Here is a 19,779-nt window from a genome sequence, read left to right on the forward strand (position 1 = left end):
AATGGTAATGAAGAATAATCCTCTACTGTCAAAGTTTTCCAGTGTTTTGTTTTTAATTCCTATGTTCATGTAGTTGTTTTGGCAGAAATATGGAAGAGATTTGCCAGAATCTCCTTTCAAGATTTTCCAGGGGTCTCCTATGCAAGTTCCAACTAGGACCCATCCTGGTTAGTTTTTCAAGATGAATCAAGTTTGGTGCCACCTAGTTTTGGGGACAATAATAGCTATAGACTATCATAATTGATAAGGTTGAATCTAGAGCCTCTCAAGGAAGTGAGATGTCTTGGGATACAAAGCAACAAAGTAATCTCAATCATATTCCATATCCCTCTGAAAGACTACATTTTGGCATCTGTCGTCTGCAGAATCATCAACAAAGTTCTCCTACACTTGGGAAACCTGTGCCCCCCAGATATTGCTGAAACTATAGTTCTCATTGGCCAAGCCAGTCTGGTGGAGTTAGTAGTTCAGCAAAATCTAAAGAACCCCAGACCCCCTGTATCCTATAGGTATATAGGGCTCTCCAAGACTTATCTGTGGTTCCATCAGTGGTCATGTTCTCCATTGACAGAGGAGGACTCGTTCCTCATCTTAGACTACATTGAACAGGTATGTTTGGGTTCCTCTATCTGCCAGCATAGCAGCAGACCCATGTTAGTCAGCGGTGGCAGAAAAACAGGAGTCTGGTAACACCTTTTCTGATTAACACATTGTATTAAAAGGCATAAGCTTTCCGATGAAGTAATCTGCAGCTCATTTAGTCTTATTTACTGGTTTCTACTTCTTATTCTTCTTTTTGCATTTTATAATGAAACAGTTCTGTTATACAAGAGAAAGGGAAGGATACTAGGGCATCAGGGATTAAACTGTCCACCAAGGAACAGAATTAAAGAAAAAGGATTATGAATGATGTTCTGTGCCAAACACACAAGGAAGAATCTGATTAAATGGACAGAAATGTGCTGATTTGATATTATTTGTGAGCAAACATTAAAACAAATCATATTGATATTTAAACATTATGTAAACCCAACACTTTAATTTGGCTCTCATCTGCTGATAACAGCAATTCCTAGCTTAGTGTGTTGTACAAACCCAGTCTCCTTGGCTCGATGATGATGTAGGGTTTTGTGCAAAACCAGAGAAGGGGTAGATTCAATAATCAACTTCAGTGGATCACAGAAAAGAAAATATGCCTCCTTTTCAATAGAAAATAATGAGAGGATGAGTCCATTCATACATCATGAAGTGGTGAAGAAGAGGAAAAGATTGTCACTGCTGTTTCTTTTCTTCTTTTAGCCCAGTATAAAAAAGATCAACTAGAAGTGTTTCCCCAAATGATGTCCTTAATCATATATAACTTCTGGAGTTTGTGGATTACATTGCAGGAGGAGACATTGTAGACTTGGTAAGAGATACATGTTGGTAGCCAAACATCAGGAGGAGTCTGGTAGCAGCTTTTCAGATTAACAGATTGTATTAATAGGTATGAGCTTTTACTTCTGTGGGGTAGGGCTATGTGAACATCTTCCAAGGCACTAGATGCTCACCGACCTCCCTACCCCACAGTTCCCACAGAAAAGAAGAATAAAGACTGGTTGCTTTATCTGGAGATGTGTCACTCACCAAGGAAAGGAAAAACAGGAAAAGATAAGATGCAGTGCTAGAGAGCATTCAGGATGGGACACTAGAGGTGGCAAAGTAGAGCAATTTCATCCATTCCCTCTTCATAATGTGATGTTTTATGACTGTTTATTTTCTCTATGGTGTGCACTTTGAGGATTTGCAAGCTCCAGCAGCCATTTTGGGAGAGCAGTTCCATGCTTTCAAAACCTAAATGTGCCCCCCAATTGTTGTCATATTAACAAGTGTCATTCATGTTATGGTCACGTTACTCAAAATTCACTTCAGTTTCCATCTGGCATCATACACCCAGTGCAAATTTTTGAATGATAGATAGATAGATAGATAGATAGATAGATAGATAGATAGATAGATAGATAGATAGATAGATGATAGATAGATAGATAATAGAGATAGATGATGATGATGATGATGATGATAATGATGATGATAGATAACAGATAGATATTTGTAATCAAAAAGTAATAAACACATAAACAATTGGTGCAGGGTAGATTTGAATTGATTTGCCATTGTCTTATCCAAAGAGGACTCCCCCATAAGAGAACACACCCAATTGTCTCCTGCCGTATTTATCAAAATGGGATCCCTGCCCACTGCACGAATTAAGGAGAAACTATATCTTTGTGATGGAATGGAATTATGAAGGCCAGGCTCAGGGAGATAAACATTTTCTTAGCTCCCCAGAAGAGCATGGGAGGAACAAGAAGATGAGACTGGCACCTCCCTGAGGAATTCACACTGTTGTGGCTGGAGGACATTGGGAACTGGGGTTTTAGTCTGGGAAGATTGATGTCAGGCCTAGCCCAAGGAACTCCAAGAGACAATGCCAATTCAGTCCAGCTATGTTTATTAGCTATAACCTCTAGCAAGAATCTTCCCAGACTAAAACCCCAGTTCCCAAAGTCCTCCAGCCACAACAGTGTGAATTCCTCAGGGAGGTGCCAGCCTCATCCTCTTGTTGCTCCCACGCTCCTCCAGCGAGCTAAGAAAATGTTTATCTCCCTGAGCTTGGCCTTCATAATTCCATTCCATCACAATCTTACACAATTGCAAATAAGAAAAGAAGAAATGGTTGAAAATGAAGGAATGAGCGAGAAGTGGAAACGGCAGAAGACATCATTACTGAAAAGTGTGGGTGCCTGTGAAAACTTTCTCCTTTTTAATTTCTTTTTTTTTCTTTAATTTTTTTATTACATTAGAGAATACAAATGATAGCCAAGTATAGCAGTATTTATACAATAGAAAGTATTAACACTCTAACAATTAAAGTAAATTAAACCTTTCAAAATAGAAAATGTATATCACTGTTAAATATGATTTCTGAGAGGTAAATGAAGAGAGAGCTGCTTGCAGAATTTAACCCTTTCTGTAGTGCCCAAGCACTACATTCCCCTTCCCTCTCCAGTAACCTCTTCCCCTCGTCTCCATCTTGACTTCTTCTTCTTCCTCTTCCTCTCTTTCTCCCAGAAAGAAGAAATGGGATATGTGCATACTCTTTCGGTGTTTGTATAATCTGTGTGCAAAGGAATGGGTCATATGTGCAGATCAATTCATGTTGTAAATAGGGCCTTTTACTTGTCAGGTAAATCATGTTAATTAGCATTTAATAATTCAATAAATATTAGTGGATTTTTTTTGCTGCTGGCCCTACACTTTTTGGGAGCGTGTGTACACAAATATGTCACATGCATATTTAGGGAGAGAGGGAAAACCTTCCAAATTGGTTTCAGCTACAGCTGGCAATCCTGGAAATTAGCATAGCACAGGATCTTTGTCTGTGATTGCATTTTATTTTTCCGTCTAGACTTCCTCGGTAGGACGGTCTCAAAAATTCAGAGTTGTCTTCCTTTGCGGTCAACATAGTATTTTTGCTTCACATTCCATTCTCTTTCAGAAGGTCCTCAGCAGCAGCTTTGAACACTAAGAAGCTTAAGTGGATTGATAGAACGGCTAATGTCACATGCTCTGACTTTTGCTAGCATAAGAATTTTGCGCAAAAATAAAGCAAATGCTCAGACCATGGGCCTTATGATGGTTTCATTGCTCTCTTGATATAGCATGTTATTTTTCTTGCTACTGCCAGGCAGACTTGTTTGAATAATAATAATAATAATAATAATAATAATAATAATAATATCATCATCATCATCATCATCATCATCATCATCATCAAACAACATCTGCCTATCCTTGGGAAGGACTCAATAGGTGGATAAAAATGCCAAATCCAGTCTAAATAACTGGCTGACTGGGTGACCAACCATAATAATAATTGCTTTAATTCCTCCACTTCAAAAGACCCCAAAAGACGTTTTATGCAGTCATAATGGAAAAGCATACCTGACTCTCATTACTTTAGCAACTCTGGAATGCATTCTCAAAATACATTGACACTCGGCGTATTCCAAAAACTGTGGGGACAAGTGAGCAGAACTTTTTTTTAAAAAGGTGCCTTTGAAGAACTACAGATAGTGTCTGTTATAAAGCTCACTCTAGATTCCAGGGCACAACATGATCATTCTTTAAAATCCCAGCCAAATATATTGGGGGGGGGAATTAAACCAATTACCCACCCTTTATTCAAAATACACTTTCTTATTTTTGGGTACAGCACATGTCATTTTATGCAAAATCGGTGTATGTTAATTTGAACTGTAATAGTATTATTCTAAGCCTTGCCGGGTAACTTCAGCTTAGGAGACAATGCTTTGTTTATTTCTGCATCAACGTTGTTAGCAGTCCATTGGCACATATGGCCAGAGGGAACCTTAATGAGATTCATAGAGAGAACACAGGGAACCCTGGGAAATACGGTTTTCTGGGGAAGGGAATAGGAATTTCCACACTTTCACCATACAACAACCCCCTTCACTTTCAAAGGAATTTATGGCAATTAAATTGATCCATAAATATCATAGTTCTGCAAATACCACATCAAATATCACACACTTATGCTAAGCCAAATGCTTAAGCCCCTAACTGTGTCCTTAACAGGGAACCTGCTTGATGTACCTGCTTAATGTACCTGAACAAGTGTTTATTGCATTTACACTTAACATTTTTAGGGATCTACCTAAAATGAAGGCTTTCATTTAAATTGTGTGATAATTCAGGATGTGCTTTATGAACTCAAGGTATATGTAATAGGGAAGGACAAAGACTGTGTGTTTCTTGCTTTGATCCCTCCTGCAGCATTTAGTGATGTCTCAGAATTATGTCAAAGCAATTTGTTGCAGAGCGATGCTTTGCAGAGAAGCTCTGGGACACGTATATGGCTTACAGATTTATCCCTTGTGCTTCTGATATTCCCAATCCATGCAGATCTAAGAAGAAATCAATATCACTTTATCTCCAATTTCAAGTTTGATAACCAATGCAGATAACAATGATGGAGAATATCTACAGCTGAAGAACTGAAGAGTGCAGAGAAGAGTGCAGAGAAGAACAATAAAAATGGTGAGAGGGTCAGAGGCTAAATCCCATGAAGAATGGTAAAAAGAACTGGGTAGGCTGAGGGGAGACAGGATAACCGTCTCCTAATGCTTAAAAAGCTGTTTCAGGGAAGAAGGTGTGGATTTATTTTCCATAGTGCTCAAAAGTAGGACAAGAACCAATGGGTGGAAGCTTTGCAGAGAGAGATCCAAACTCAAAATAAGGAGGAAATTCCTGACTGTGAAAGCCATTGAGCAGTGGATTGTCTCCTGAATTTATGGGGGCTCCACCACTGAAGGTCTTCAAAGATTGGACAGCTATTTGTCTGGGATGGCCTGAGGATTCCTACCCTGGTCAGGGAGCTGGATTAGAAGACCACTGAAGTTACTTCCGATGCTATGATTCTATGACATTCGCAATGTTTCTTCCTGTTTATGCTTTTCGTTTTTGGCCTCAGGTGTTACAAATAAGAAAAGATCTCACATTTGGTCATTATTATATGAATTAATGAAAGTGACTTTCACCAACTGTCCACAAAACAGATGAAAATCAGTTGGTCAGTCTATCACTTAATTATTTTAAACTGTTTAGCACTGGGGGGCTTGGCGTGCCTTTGGAGAAATAACTAGACATTTCTCAGAAAGTTCAGAAAGAGAGTGAAAAGCTTTGAGCGTGGTTTGTAAAATGGAAAACTTCATGACCTGTACTTTAGACCTTTTGATGCCCAGAAGGGCAGCAGCACCACTGCCAACAGGATGGAAAACAGACAAATGCCAGCAAGAGAAACAGGATATTCCAGTAAAGATCCACGGGGCACTTACAGATTTCTATCATTTTCATGTCTTCCATCATGGCATCCTTTGCCTTGTTGATTGGGAAGCCATGATGGAGGCCACTTTGGAACAAATGGCAGAACAGTGGCAGCAAAGCCACTGATCCCCTTTGTGGAAGATGGAATATATGGTTCAACTCTGTAAACGGTCCATCTTTGTTCAAGATTTCGTCTACCTCTCGCTTTTTGACTTGGGTTTGCTTTTATTGTCAGACTTCAGAGACCTGGGATGTGCAATGAGTAAGTCCAGCTTTGTAACTTAGCTTTTTTATTGGCATATCAATAAATGTTTAATGGCAAAAAGAAAAATCTTTACCTAGCGCAGACTCCTCTGAACAGAAAGCGAAGGGCATAAGGGCGCAGTCAGAAGGGCCTGCAGAACAAGAACAAAGAGATTCCCTTGATGGGTTGTGTACCTGCTGGCTCTACTGTGTGATCTTGGGACAAGTCAGAAACAAGCAGCTTTTTGACCTCATTAAAAGAGCACCTAAGGAATACTGACGAGAAGAGGTTATGCAAGTGGTGCATAACTCTGACGAAAATTATGCTGGAAAGACTTTTTTCAAATTCAGAACAGGGACTCTGAAAAATATTTCACACGACAGGCTCATAATCTCATTTTAATGTCCGTAGGGCACTGAAGAGCAAAGCTGTGCTCAGATCAATATTCGTACACAGATGAGCAGAAGAAAGAAATCCAGCCTTCAGGTTTTGGGGGGATGAAAGCATGCAGTGCCCAAAGAGCCTACCTATGATAATATTGGGGAGATTGTACTTGTTACCAAAAGATCACGGATGGGTGAATCAGTGGCAAGATGCAGAAAGAAGAAAAACCACAAACATAGATCATTATGTTTGCTTGACATTCCAATTAAATTTAGCACAATTTGAAAACTATTAATATAGTTGACTAATTTGACTAATGTAGAGAGACTGGGATAAATTAACAAAGACCTGGATAATTTAACAAATGGAATATGCTATTTAGGAACAGGCTTTTTCCAATCCTGAGGTTAACACATTCAAAAAATGTTGGAATTAAGTAACACAAGAGCTTCTTTTGCCTCTAAAGCAGGAGCGGGCACAGACCACTGGCATTCCCCTTCTGTCTGTGCTGCCAACACTGGAGAGTGATTTTATTCAAGGTTTCAGACACTGGCATCTCAACTTTTGAAGAAGCTAAGAACGCAAGCGATGAGGCTCTTTTCTTTCCTGGACTCACTTCAAACTCTTTGCAAACAGTTACTGCCAATCTAATATTAAAAAAAAAATCTGGAAAGTTGATGGAGATTTAGACCCATCTTTTGTTCCTTTCTGGGATCACACAGTTCCTTTCAAGAGCTGCAGGCCATTATCTTTGTACTGCCATACTTCCTGAAGCATCTTTTTGGAATTGAATCCAGACCATCTCCTCTCAGTCAGCCTTGGACTTATATGCAGAAACAATTAACAGCAATTGATAAAGCAAGACCAAGGAGAATTTTATCAACAGCTTCACAGTCACTGTAAAGGAAGCATATTTTTCAATAGAAGAGAATATATGTAGCTCAGGGTTGAACTGTGGAGTCCTTGGTGCTCTCTGAGCTTGGCTGTTTGCTTGCAGACATTTCATTACCTGACTAGGTAACATCATCAGTGCTAGGGAGTGTGGGGTTTTCTCCCTGTTTATATACAATAGCTTGTCCTCCAGTGTTGGCATGGTTTTTTCCCTTGGTAGTTCCTTGACTCAAGAAACTCCCAAGGAACTACCAAAGAGATTCAAGATTCCTTGATTCAAGGAACTGCAATCAAGGCACTACCAAGGAGAAAAACAAACCTCCACCAACACTGGCAGGACAAGCTACTGTATATAAACAGGGAGCAAACCCCACCCTCAGTGGCACTGATGTTACCTAGTCAGGTGATGAAACGTCTGCAAGCAAAGAACCAAGCTCAAAGAGCACCAAGGACTCCAAAGGATATTTTTGCTTTGTTTCACAGCAGTAAAGGAATGTCTACACCCCCATTTCCTTTTTTCTCCCCTTCCCCTGATTAGTGATTTAATCATGTTTGTTTGTTTCCAGTCACTCCCTAATTACATAGCATTTGCTCTGGCTGATGTCCTTGTTTTCCTTAGTTCTTTCCTATAATTAGCTGGGTAAGTTCTTAATCTTGTCTCTACAAAAGCCTTCTTGGGAATGCAGAGAATGCTTCCTTTTGCTTTATGTGGTTTCAGGCATGGGAGGGATGTGAGGAAGAATTTTGTAGGATTGCTGGGTTGGGATTAACGCCACGAAGCTTTTCTCTAAGAACTTCCACGTGGCTGGGCCCTTTAAGAAGGTAAGATTTGTAGGTTACTGGTGGAAGGAGGAAAACTCAGGGGAAAGAATTGACCAGGGCAGTCAGCTGGCAGGGTTGGAAAATCCAAACACTGGGGGGGCTGGGGGCTTTTTTTACTGCAAACATGGTTGATTCGGCATATCCTGTCCCTGAAGGTTTCACTGAAGCAGAGGTCTTTAGCGTTGGCACAATCCTGCTGATTGAAGGTAAGATGGGGTACATTAAACAGTCAGAAAGCTGTTTCTGCAATTTTCTGCAATTTCCGGTTTAAAAAAAGGAACGAGGAAGAATTTAAAACAGAAATTGCATACATGCTTCAACTGTCTCTCTTTACTACCGATATTTCCAAGCCTTCTGTTTGGACAACCTTGGTCAGTTCTGAGCTTAATTTTGGTACACATGTTTAAGGCTCCAAAACACTTGAGGCAAGTATCTGAAGGAACTTCGCTCCCTCCCTATTCAAAGCTACCCAAAGTATCTTTGATACACTATATAATATCAACAAAGGGAGATGTGTTGTTGTTGTAACACTTGATTGTGGAACCTTCATCCCCTCTCTTGCCCATGTGTGCAAACAATGAGAGGCTGGTCTAAATTTCACCCAGTTCACAAGCATGGAAAAGAATAAGAGACTAAGAATCTTATCACTGATATTGGAGGGGAATTTGAGGAGTCCTATAATCTCTGGAGTGCTGGTCCAGAGACCACAGGATTACACCATACATTGATGTATGGATCTGCCTATTTTGTTGTAACTTCAGGCTTCTATCATTGTATTGTTTTGGTTGCCTAGTGCCAAACATCTTGATAATAGAGGAAAGACAGGGTAAAATATTGGGTTGGGCGGGGAATACCCATTCTTCCAGGGAAGTGTGGCCCATATCTGAAACCAAAGCAGACAGACCTACTGTTGCAGGTCAAATAGCCTCTCTCTTTCTCCTCCTGCCCTTGGTCCAGGTGACAGAAGTCCTTAAGAAATTAGGTATGTTTACCATAGATAGATAGATAGATAGATAGATAGATAGATAGATAGATAGATAGATAGATAGATAGATAGATAGATAGATAGATAAAAATAAATAAAAGATGGGAATAATCATCATCATCATCCCAACCATGTGGTCTATTTCTACTTTCCTTAACAATAGTTTTCCTTCCCCTTTGCTAACAAGTAACTTGACCTTTCTACTTCTGTTCCAGCCAATAACGATGTCCCTCTCTCTGAATTCAGAGAGGAGATATTAAGTGGTGCAACAACAACAACAAAAATCAAATTTATGGATAGATTTTCCCCGAAGGCAGAGAAAAAGGTACATGAAACAGAAATATTTCAGCAGCTGACAAAGGAAAATTATATTACTGTTCACTTACGTAAAAGTGCTTAGGACAGAGGTTCTAGGGTGACATAAAGAGATGTTTCTGCTTAGAATATATTACGAGACATGAAGCTTATCTTTGTACAGCTTACTCCTACCCAGTGTTCTCTCCCTGTGTGTGTGTGTGTGTGTGAGAGAGAGAGAGAGAGAGAAAATTTACTTGTTTATATGTTTATTTCAAAACAGTCCTTTATTTTGAAGACTTGCTCAAAGACAGTCTTCTCTTTGTTTGGCATCTGAATGTGCTTTAAAGCCACAATCCTTTCAAAAGGGGGGGGGGGGTCTGTAGGAACAATATACACCTGGGTAGCAAACTGAGCAAGTCACTCACGCTGTGTGAAGTACATTTTATTTATTGTTAGGTGGTAAAGATTTTCAGTTTGAATCTACTACATGTAAATTAACATCTCTTCTTTTTGTACTCATATATGACCTTGGTGATCCTCATTTGGGGAAACACGATCCTATCTTTTGGCAATAGATAAGGGGCTGTTCTAATGCCCTGTAGAAGGTCCCCCCCCCCCAGACACACACACACTTTAAACAGCAACTTTGCATGGTATATTAGATACAGCTTTTGAAATTCAGATGGCAACGCCTTGGTTGATCTTGGCTGATCTCAGAAGTTAAGGAAGGTGGGCTCTGGTTAATCTCTGAATGGGGAATCACTGAAATTCCGGGCTAGACTGGGAATTCAGAAAAGATAATTCCCAAAGAAGAGAATGGCTAACTACTTTCATAGTGCTGCCAAGGAAACTGCACGGAGTCACCCGAAGTTGTGTTTGAGTCAACGTCATCTTTATTTTGAAGTTCAACTCATGTTCAAAAATAGCTTACAAGGGAAAATGCTGTTTAATGAACATAGTAAAACAGATCCTGGCTGAGTTCTTCTTCACTGACCTTTAATTTCAAACAAACTGCCCACACGTATGACCAAAGAAACATGTTTCTGTATCCATGTCAGAAATACTTTTCAGAAATGATGCGATTCTATGACGCCATTCATAGTCCCACGACACTTGTTGCAGAGATCATCAAAGCATTGTTGCTTCTCTCTCTGGCTTTCCCTCTTTCATGAATGATACCAGGTGCAGAAGTGAAGGCAGATAGTTGTTGCTATATGATTTCAGAAGAGCTAAATTTGGCAGTGGCCAGACACTTTAAGAAGGAAATTGTCTTGAGCTTTTGAGGAGCAGAAAGGCAGTGTGTGTGAGAGAGAGAGGGAGAGAGAGAAAGAGAGCACCAGCAGACAAGGCACAGTCTAGGTTAGTCTGGTTTTACATCTCAAAAGATGACGGTGTCTGACTCTCTTCCAGAAGGATTCACCGAACTTGAAATGTTTAGCTTTGGCACAGTGATGCTGGCTGAAGGTAAGATGGGATGAGTGTGCAACGTAGACCAAACTGGATCTGATCCTCTTGGTATTATATTGCTTAAGCAAGAAAAGAGGATCCAGAAATCCGACAATTGGACTTCCTATAATTTAGAGTAAGGACTTCATCTAGTAATCCAGCCTAGAATATTTTTTGGAACTTGACCAGGTAGAGAATTCATAAAAGGTGCCTTATGATATTCATGGAAATGTATATTACCCATACTTTCTTGTATATTTAATCTATATAAGACATAAAAGTTATTATCTGAATAAATGAAGCTGCAACATCTTATACACTTGGTGTTCTGATTTGTGCTGATCAGCCTAGCATAAGTGTTTAAGACAAAATTAGAAAAGACAGTAAAATGAATCTCTTTATTTCCAGCCTTATTTGGATTCTCTCTGAATGTGTTGACCATTGTTTCTTTCTGGAAGATCACGGAGCTTCAAACCCCTGGAAACTTTCTGATATTCAATCTTGCCTTGTCTGACTGTGGCATCTGTATTAATGCTCTCATTGCTGCCTTCTCTACTTTCTTAAGGTAGGTTTTATTTATTTACTTGGATACGTGGCTATTTTGTCCTTCCACTTAAAAAAATAATACCGAAAACAACTGAAGACAGCTGTACACCTTCTGGGCATAGGCAGTCCCCAGACTGATGCTCACCTAGAGAAGCAGAGAATCATTTTGTGCATCTAACCTCTCACCCACAGCACTTTTCATGCACATATATGTCTCTGGCCATTCTAATTTGGGGAAATAAAGTTTCTGGTTTGGGGAGAAAGAAGGAAGGGAGGCCACATCCTTCTGTAAAGAAGCCCTATTGCCAGGCAGAATTGACAAGGAGAAATCACCACCAGAAAGAGCTTGGTTGGTCTTTAAAAATGCTAAGCAGGTCAGAACTGGTTACTATGTGAATGGGAGATCACCAGAAAATCTTAGAACTGTAGACTAGGCTGTGAAGTGGAAACCCAAAATATCCCCGAAGAAGACAAAAGAAAATAATCTTGGTCTTGTGCTAAGAAAACAACACGGACATGGGCATATCAACGGAAGTCAAGGGTGTCTCAGAAGAGTCATGTTCTAGCCAACACCTCCTTCAATTGCACATCCTGATATTCAAAACTGGCTTAAGAAAAGCAAACAAAACTGGTAGGAAGAGGCATTTGGAAAGGAGAGACAGGTGATGGCAAAAACAATTAAGGACACACACACACACACACACACACGTGATGCTGCCTTAAATGCCTCAGGAGACATCTCAGAACCTCCCAGCAAAGGGAGCTTCGACTTTGCTTCTGGTCTCCCATTATGAGAACGTGCTTCATCAGCCTCAGACAGGGAGAAAACATGACATCATTTTCACATTATTTCATATAATTCATGACTCTCTTTGTTTTAGCAGTGTGAGCTGGGAATTCTGGAAGCTGTTCTTCCCAGCCCATCTGGAAAGTCATCTAACAGATCCAGAACCTTGGAGGAGTCCATTTTGCTATCATTTTAAGGTTGTGCCCTAGAAAAAATGCTCACCTGTTCCTGTCCACATGTTTTTTCCACTGTTGCATTGCTTCCTTTTCAGATATTGGCCCTATGGCTCTGATGGCTGCCAAATTCATGGGTTTCAAGGATTTTTGACAGCACTAACAAGCATTAACTGTGCAGCTGCAATTGCGTGGGACCGATATCATCAGTATTGCACCAGTAGGTCCTCTTGTTGTAAAAATGTATTTGTTGTGTAATTTAGGGTGAGATTGACGTAACAGAAAATGAGAATTGTTGCCACAGTGCACACATACACAAAATGATCTGGAAGGATGACCAAATAGTAATTTAAAAATAAGAACCCCTGGACTTTAAGCAGGGAATCTTTGAGCCAAACTTCAGGATGCAGGAATCAAAGTTATTCACTGTATCATTGCTTTGCAATAGCTCTATAGGTTGCCGGCCTGGTTTTTATTTTTTTTATTATTTTTTTCCCCTTTTCTGAAGATGTCAAGGGCTGCGCTTGAATCCTGTCCCTTTAAGCTATGATCCACAGGTACCATTAATAAACACTCTTCATTTCAGTGGGAGAGCTTAGTAAATAAGTCCTACTGAAAATAATGCAGTTTAAAATGCTTCACTTTGGCTGGATTTATTACTGTGGCCCGTTTGCTACTTAAAATCTTTGCCAGCCAAATTTAAAAGGCATAGGGAAATGCCCATACCTTTCTGCGCTCCTTGCTTCTGTCATTTTGATTTAATATTTATATTATTCCTCATCCCAAAAGTCCATCGGACAAAGGGTGCAATTCATATGTATAATAAACAAAAGGAGGTTATTCTATCTGGGTTGCAAAGCTTCAAATGCCCAGTAGGTGGCACCAAGGAGATTCAGAAATATTCAATCCTTTGCTCCCATCTAGTGGTTGACAAGATTTTTTTTAAATTTTGTTAGCCAAAAATAAAATAAAAACCAAGCTAAGCTAGACAGTGCTTTAGCTGTTACACACGTTGAGCAGGAAAATGCTACCCAAATTCAGGGGCAAAGTGGTCTTTTTGGGGTAACATGTTTTGATGGATTTTTCAAAAATAAAAGCAGGAATGGACAAGCGTCTGCTCAGAGGAAAACCTTTTCTATTCTTAAACGCCAAGAACCCCTCTCCATAAAGAGCTGCAAATCATCCTATAAAAATTGGACCATTTTGTAACAAATTTCAGGAGCACAATTCTGGGCCATTTGGGGAACTTGGATGCAAGTGTTTAAGGAGGATATGGAGTTGATTCCTCCCAAAGGCTTCCTGTTCTCATTGCTACCTTGGAAATTACCCAAAAGCAGAGAGAAAGACCCTCTCCTCTTCCAGTGATGTCACCATGTCACCAGACTCTTGTGGTCCTCTAGAAGGTGAAGAAGCTAACTTGTGTCTATCTCTAGTGTCAATTATATGCCAGGCTGCATTATGCATTAGAAGAGCCAAAAAGGTTTAGCTCCAGGCCCTTAGCAAACCCTCTAACTGTTTCCCAGGCAGCAACCTTGTCCCTCTTCCCAAAATTAAGAGAGAAATGCTTCAAGGACTCACAAGAGAACATGAAGTTCTTCTCTCCAAATTTACAGCCCGGCAAGAGGAGGCCATCCAAGGGTGAACCTTTCAGCAATTCCATCAATGTTTCACCAGCTTCATGCCCAAATCCCCTTCTCTAAATATGGTCCACACTCAAGGGGAATCTGAAGGAGCTGCCTTTCCTTCCTGCGTTGTAATCCCACAGCAAGTTGGTGAACCTCCATTCCTCTCTTGCAGGAAGCAAACTACAGTGGAACTCCGTGTTCTCCATGGGGCTGTGTGCTTGGTGTTTCGCTGGCTTTTGGTCTGCAATGCCACTTTTGGGATGGGGAACATATGATTATGAGCCTCTGAGGACCTGTTGCACTTTGGACTATACCAAAGGAGATAGGTAAGTGCTTCTGAGGCATAGTTATAGGTCCGGGGCTCTTTGGAAAGGGAGGCTGAACCAGCTCAAATGAAAAACAAGTTCTCATGCTTCTTTCTACTCCCCCTGATAGAAGGGTGCTTCGCTTGACAAAGAGAGCTGGATTATGTGTTTTAATGGTGCAGTCAGTACAGGGATAATGGATCCTATCCAACCCATGGAACATTCTCCATTTCCACATATTCCTGCTGTCCTCACATCACCTGCCATCTGCAACGACCGGTCCTTGCGTCACATAATTTTTTGTTAGGACAAAACAGTCACGGGGAGTTTCTCCAACTGGTGCTGCTCAACTGACCCTTCATTCTCTTGGAAGAATGAGATGACCTTTTTGCCTTCACCATTTCAGCCAAACTACATATTAAATATCAGTCACACAAGAGCTCATTCATGAACTCTAAGTATTTTCTAACCGCCATAAAGAAGACTTCTTTTCCTGCTTGTGTGTGTGTGTGTGTCCTCTGCCCTCTGCCCCGTCTTTGGATTAGAAAGGCTGATTCAACATCTCCCATCTTGTAAAACTGAGCTCCTGAAAAAGTTTTTGCAAAGCTGGGTCTGGTGAGAATCAAGCTGAGAGGGGGGAAAAAAGCTTGCCAGCCCAATGGGCAGTGGTGTGGTTGGGCTCAGGATGTGACCTAGTGGCTGAATGTGAAGACCAGCTGCATCTGTATAGAAATTCCATGAATATAGTACAGACATTCATTCCTGACCATGGCGACACTGAAATGACAAAATCATATGCCACTATGGAAGCACCATCTTTTTGCAAAATCACCATGCACATTTCATTATCTGATCCACATCCTTGCATAAGCCTTTGGAGTAGATTCTTTGCCAAGACTAAGCTGCTTTTGATCAGAGATCACTCCTGAATCTTTAATGTCAGTCCAACCTAATGCACTCCAAAGATGACGGGCAACCATGCAGCCAACACAACCTTCAGCCTTTGTTATCCCCATCCAGAATGGTCTCTGTCCACGTTGGCTAAAAATTATGGGGAGCTCCACATTTCTTAAGTCTGTAGCCATAAGCCATTGCCAGGCTTAAGGTATATACAAGGCCACTGCACACACCTTCACTGAAGATCCACCACTGGCTGGTTATGATCTTATAACATTACTGACCCTGACATATCAGTAGGCTTTGCTTCACCACAGTGGTAGCTGGGAAGAAAATCCTCTTTGCAATCCATTGCTGTGGATCTCAAGTTGCTGTTCTCTAACTTAAGAGCTCTCATGGCAAAAGATCTGGATAACTGACTGGAAGGTCTAAGCACCAGTTTGTCCTCCTTTGTGTCTAGATGATAGGAACTCAATCATTTGAGGATCTTTTCCTGCACAGATGCTCATAAGCGACAGAGACACCACAAAACAGTCTTCAGTCAGGGTTTGGCACCATATATGGAACCTTTGCACCAAGTAATTTGATACAGCTATCATTGACCACAGCCATCAGCGTCAGGAGGAGGTTGTGTGTTTTACTGTTTGGGTTTCTGTTTTACTGAGATATTCTGGTTGTTGACCATTACAAAGGAATCCATTCATTCAATAGAATAATTAACCATTAATTGCTTTTCCCCCCCAGAAATTATATCATGTTCCTTATTCCTCTGGTGCTATTCAATTTTGTGATTCCGATTTTCATCATGTTAATGTCCTATCAATCCATTGATAACAAATTCAGGAAAACAGCACAGGTTAAGGTAAGAAAACGTCCCAATATGGAATTCCTTCCAGCAAAGCAGAACTAGATCTTTTCTACTCGAGATATCATCTCTGGCCATCTGATTTTCAATTTGCTTCACTGTTATAATATTTTCATACACTGTCCTCGATTTGAGGCAAATCTTTTAGAATTTACATACAGTCCACCTTCCCTTAAGGCAGTGTTGTCCAAACTTGGCCACTTTAAGATGAGTGGACTTCAACTCCCAGAATTCCCCAGCCAGCATGGCTGGCTGGGGAATTCTGGGAGTTGAAGTCCACTCATCTTAAAGTGGCCAAGTTTGGACAACACTGCCTTAAGCTCTCAGAGGGAGAGAAAGGTAGAAATGTTACATTCTGTCATGTTCCCATGTGTAAGGTTTTACATGACTTCTACCACTACTTCTCAGAGGGAGGAAATATTTCTCTATTTTTACATAGTATCTATCCTGTATGGTGTTCTCAGTTAGACTGACCACCAGGTATGTGACCAGTTTCATCCTTACTAGGAATCATCAGGTGTGCATAGTCAGATCTTATCCTATAGGGTTCAAATTCTCTATGAAGAATTGAACTGGTAGACCATTGAACTGGACCATTGCACTTTAGATGAGCATTTATGGCACAATAGCTTTAGGAGCTATTGAGGGCCTGGTGCTCAGCAGTGTTGACATGAACACAAGAGTCAGTGGCTTTTGATGATCAGGAACTTTGCTCTCAACTTATTATATTATATGGATTTCCATGGCCCCTGTAGGGCATCTGTGAGAAGGTTGGATAGGATGTGAGAATGTGAGAAGCACCAGTCTCTTTTGAAAAGCACTGGGATGAAAGAATGATATGGCCCATCTTAGAGCCTTAGCAAAAGAGGTGCTTTAAATATTTTTATGGAAGAGGGTGAGACAATGATACAGTAACTGGGGCCATATGACATGCAAGAGGAAGCCAGGATGTGTAGACAGAGATTTTTGCTTTAGAAAAATAATACACGAAACGTGTTTTATGGTTTACATTAAGAATTATTTATGGCCAATGTGGAAGGGAAGCAATAAGTCAGTTTGAAGGTCTTGAGAACCTCAGGTTACCAAAACCTGGGATGGAAAATCAGATACAGCCCACCCACCCCAATGTCCCTTACCACACACATATCATTGACTGATAGAGCAAGGGGGAAAGCTCTGAAAAGCACGGCCGAAAAGGAAGAGTGTCCAACCCCATTGTATAAGACATTTTTTAAAATGGTGACCATAGGAAGAATTTCTGCTATGAAGCTGGAGTTAGAGGACTTTTCTTGACTCTTCAGAACTGGAAGGTGTCCAGAAACACTTGGAGTGACAATTCATCCAGAACCCCGATTTGCTTTTTTATATCTGACTTAATTTTTTCATGTAGATCACAGTTCATAGCCTGTCCTAATCTTTGTTCTTCTTTTCCCAGTTTAATACTGGTTTGCCAGTGAAATCTTTGGTCATTTGCTGGGGTCCCTACTCACTTCTAAGTTTCTATGCTGCAGTTGAAAACGTGGCATTCGTCTCACCCAAAATCTTAATGGTAGGTAAGAAATCCTATGAGGTCCCGCCACACTGAGATTTCTCCTGAAGCTGAAAGAAAACCCATTCTCTCTGAAATGTTGACCTTCTTCCTAGAACATTTTATAGTTTCCTTCAAATTTATTTTGTTGATGGTTGGGATTTTCCATTATTGGTATGATAGGTGTCATGGGTGTTTTTTATTTCTATAATTACCTACTTCTCCATCACTCTATAGCAACATCTCAGCCCACCTTGGAAATGTCTTTTTCTGGGGTTTTACTGAAGTGTTAGAAGTGAGAAAGGCTGAAGATTGTGACAGGGGAAGAAGGAGGGCCACCACATCTGCAATATTAACCTAAAATAATGATGATGATGATGATGATGATGATGATGATGATGATGATGATGATGATGATGATGACGATGATTTGGCTTTTTAACAGATCCCTGCTCTTATGGCCAAGACTTCACCAACCATGAATGCCTTCATTTACGCCCTGGGGAATGAGAACTACCGAGGAGGAATGTGGCAGTTCCTCACAGGAGAAAAAATTGAGAAGGCCAAAATTGATGACAAAACTAATTAATTGACCTTCTGGACACTGATTGTTTGGGGGAGGATGCCAGGCATGACCTTAAAAATGTCTCATTTGACAAAGACAGCTGCCTATCTACACTCCCTACGGAGAGCCAGGATTGGCTACAGCTCCCTGCTGTGTGTCCAACTTGGGTTTCTTGCTATATAATGTGTGATGTAGGCCCCATTATATACGGGCAGCCTCATCAAAATTGGATCCATGCTGCAAATGTTCTTCCCATTGTCTGCCATGTTATTAAAAGAGTAGCGTGGTGCAGATGTTTCTTCTGCATCTGTCGCTCAACCTGTACGCAAGCAGGCTGCCCCAAACCTCTGCAGCTGCCTTTCTGTCCATCTGTCCCTGCAGATAAATGGCAAATTGCCAAGAGAGAGCTTCCTTCTTTCTTTGGACGGTGAGTCTCACTCCAGAAACAGAAAAGGAAACGTTGCAGGAAGGCAGAGAGTGAGACCGCTAAACGGAGTGGATTTCCACTCAGTTCCCCTGTGTGGTTTTCTAGGTTATTCAGAGATGAAAGAAGTCTCTGCTATTCCTATCCCAGAGGCTTGGCCTGCGTTTGCCATTCCTACCAAACCGAAGTGTGCGAAAATCAGGCAACTCTCTTTAAAAACCGAAATTCGCTTGGGCCAGTTATTGAACTCAGTAAGGCTGAGCTGAATCTTTCATTCTGAGTGTTTCGCAGCTTACAGTCCGCCTGGCAAAGTCCATTATGTTGCACTAATGAGATTTGATGATGTTTTAGCAGCTTTCAGGATAGAGACAAACGCCATGGGATAATTGTAGCAGAACTGATTTCTCTTTCTCGCCTCCTTCTGTTGCCTCCTGTAATGTGAGCATTAAACATAATGTCCAACCATAGCTGCTATTATGTCTTGATCTGCACAGATTGCAAGGTATCGTTTGGGATGCTATCGGCTACATTTGGGGCCCGGCTTTTACTTACTGGTGAGCGCCTACTGTATGCCTGAATTCTACAGGGAGAATTGCTCAATTCACGGGCATCTCCAAGGAAGGTCAAAAGGGTCAAGATGGCAGCCATGACTGTACCCCTGTCCCTTTTTACACGCTTCACATGCCTACAACTGCTACGTCTCCATATGTGAAACTTTTCTATGGTGGTGGAGGAATTATTGTTATTATTGTTGCTGCTTTTAACAAATATTTATAGGCTGCCTACTTGTATAAGTTATATAAATGTAATTAAAACTGCACCATCTAAATTCGGTGTACTGTAAAACAGCACTTTCTTCCACGCCCCTTTCTGTGTTTTAAACTACTGAGATGTTCAGAAAAGGACTGGTGGTGCTGAAGACTGGAGGCCCCCTTTCAGTCCATCCAAATGATAGCTCTAAGAGATTCACCTATTAAGGGATGATCTGTGCTCTTATTTCCTGCAGAAATTCCAGCTCATTTAATCCTCTTACTGCTCCTAATTGACATAGCAACCATCTCGGGCTGCTCCTTCAAAGTCTCAGCTGCTACAAAGCAGAGAAGGAA

At 40.8% G+C, this 19,779-nt stretch overlaps 1 protein-coding gene across 1 annotated transcript; it reads left to right on the top strand.

Annotated features, from left to right (window-relative positions):
- The first annotated feature begins 8,354 nt into the window (after window positions 1-8,354).
- RGR (retinal G protein coupled receptor) lies at window positions 8,355-18,273 on the top strand. Its single transcript, XM_088154449.1, has 7 exons — window positions 8,355-8,436; window positions 11,367-11,523; window positions 12,563-12,684; window positions 14,262-14,415; window positions 16,036-16,153; window positions 17,592-17,705; window positions 18,130-18,273. The coding sequence occupies exons 1-7, from the start codon at window positions 8,355-8,357 to the stop codon at window positions 18,271-18,273; spliced, it is 891 nt and encodes a 296-aa protein (XP_088010575.1).
- The last annotated feature ends 1,506 nt before the right edge of the window (window positions 18,274-19,779 follow it).

The sequence above is a fragment of the Python bivittatus genome, unplaced genomic scaffold, assembly GCF_059951505.1.
Source record: "Python bivittatus isolate LINGU-HERP-01145 unplaced genomic scaffold, Pbiv_v1 ctg000050_np1212, whole genome shotgun sequence".
Lineage (NCBI taxonomy): Eukaryota > Metazoa > Chordata > Lepidosauria > Squamata > Pythonidae > Python > Python bivittatus.

Excerpts from the sequence above, each read along its gene's own strand:
- RGR (XM_088154449.1), top strand. The coding sequence starts at position 8,355 with ATGGTTGATTCGGCATATCCTGTCCCTGAAGGTTTCACTGAAGCAGAG. Across the intron at positions 11,524-12,562 it reads GCCTTCTCTACTTTCTTAAG|ATATTGGCCCTATGGCTCTG; the intron begins GTAGGTTTTATT and ends CTTCCTTTTCAG. Across the intron at positions 16,154-17,591 it reads GGAAAACAGCACAGGTTAAG|TTTAATACTGGTTTGCCAGT; the intron begins GTAAGAAAACGT and ends TTCTTTTCCCAG.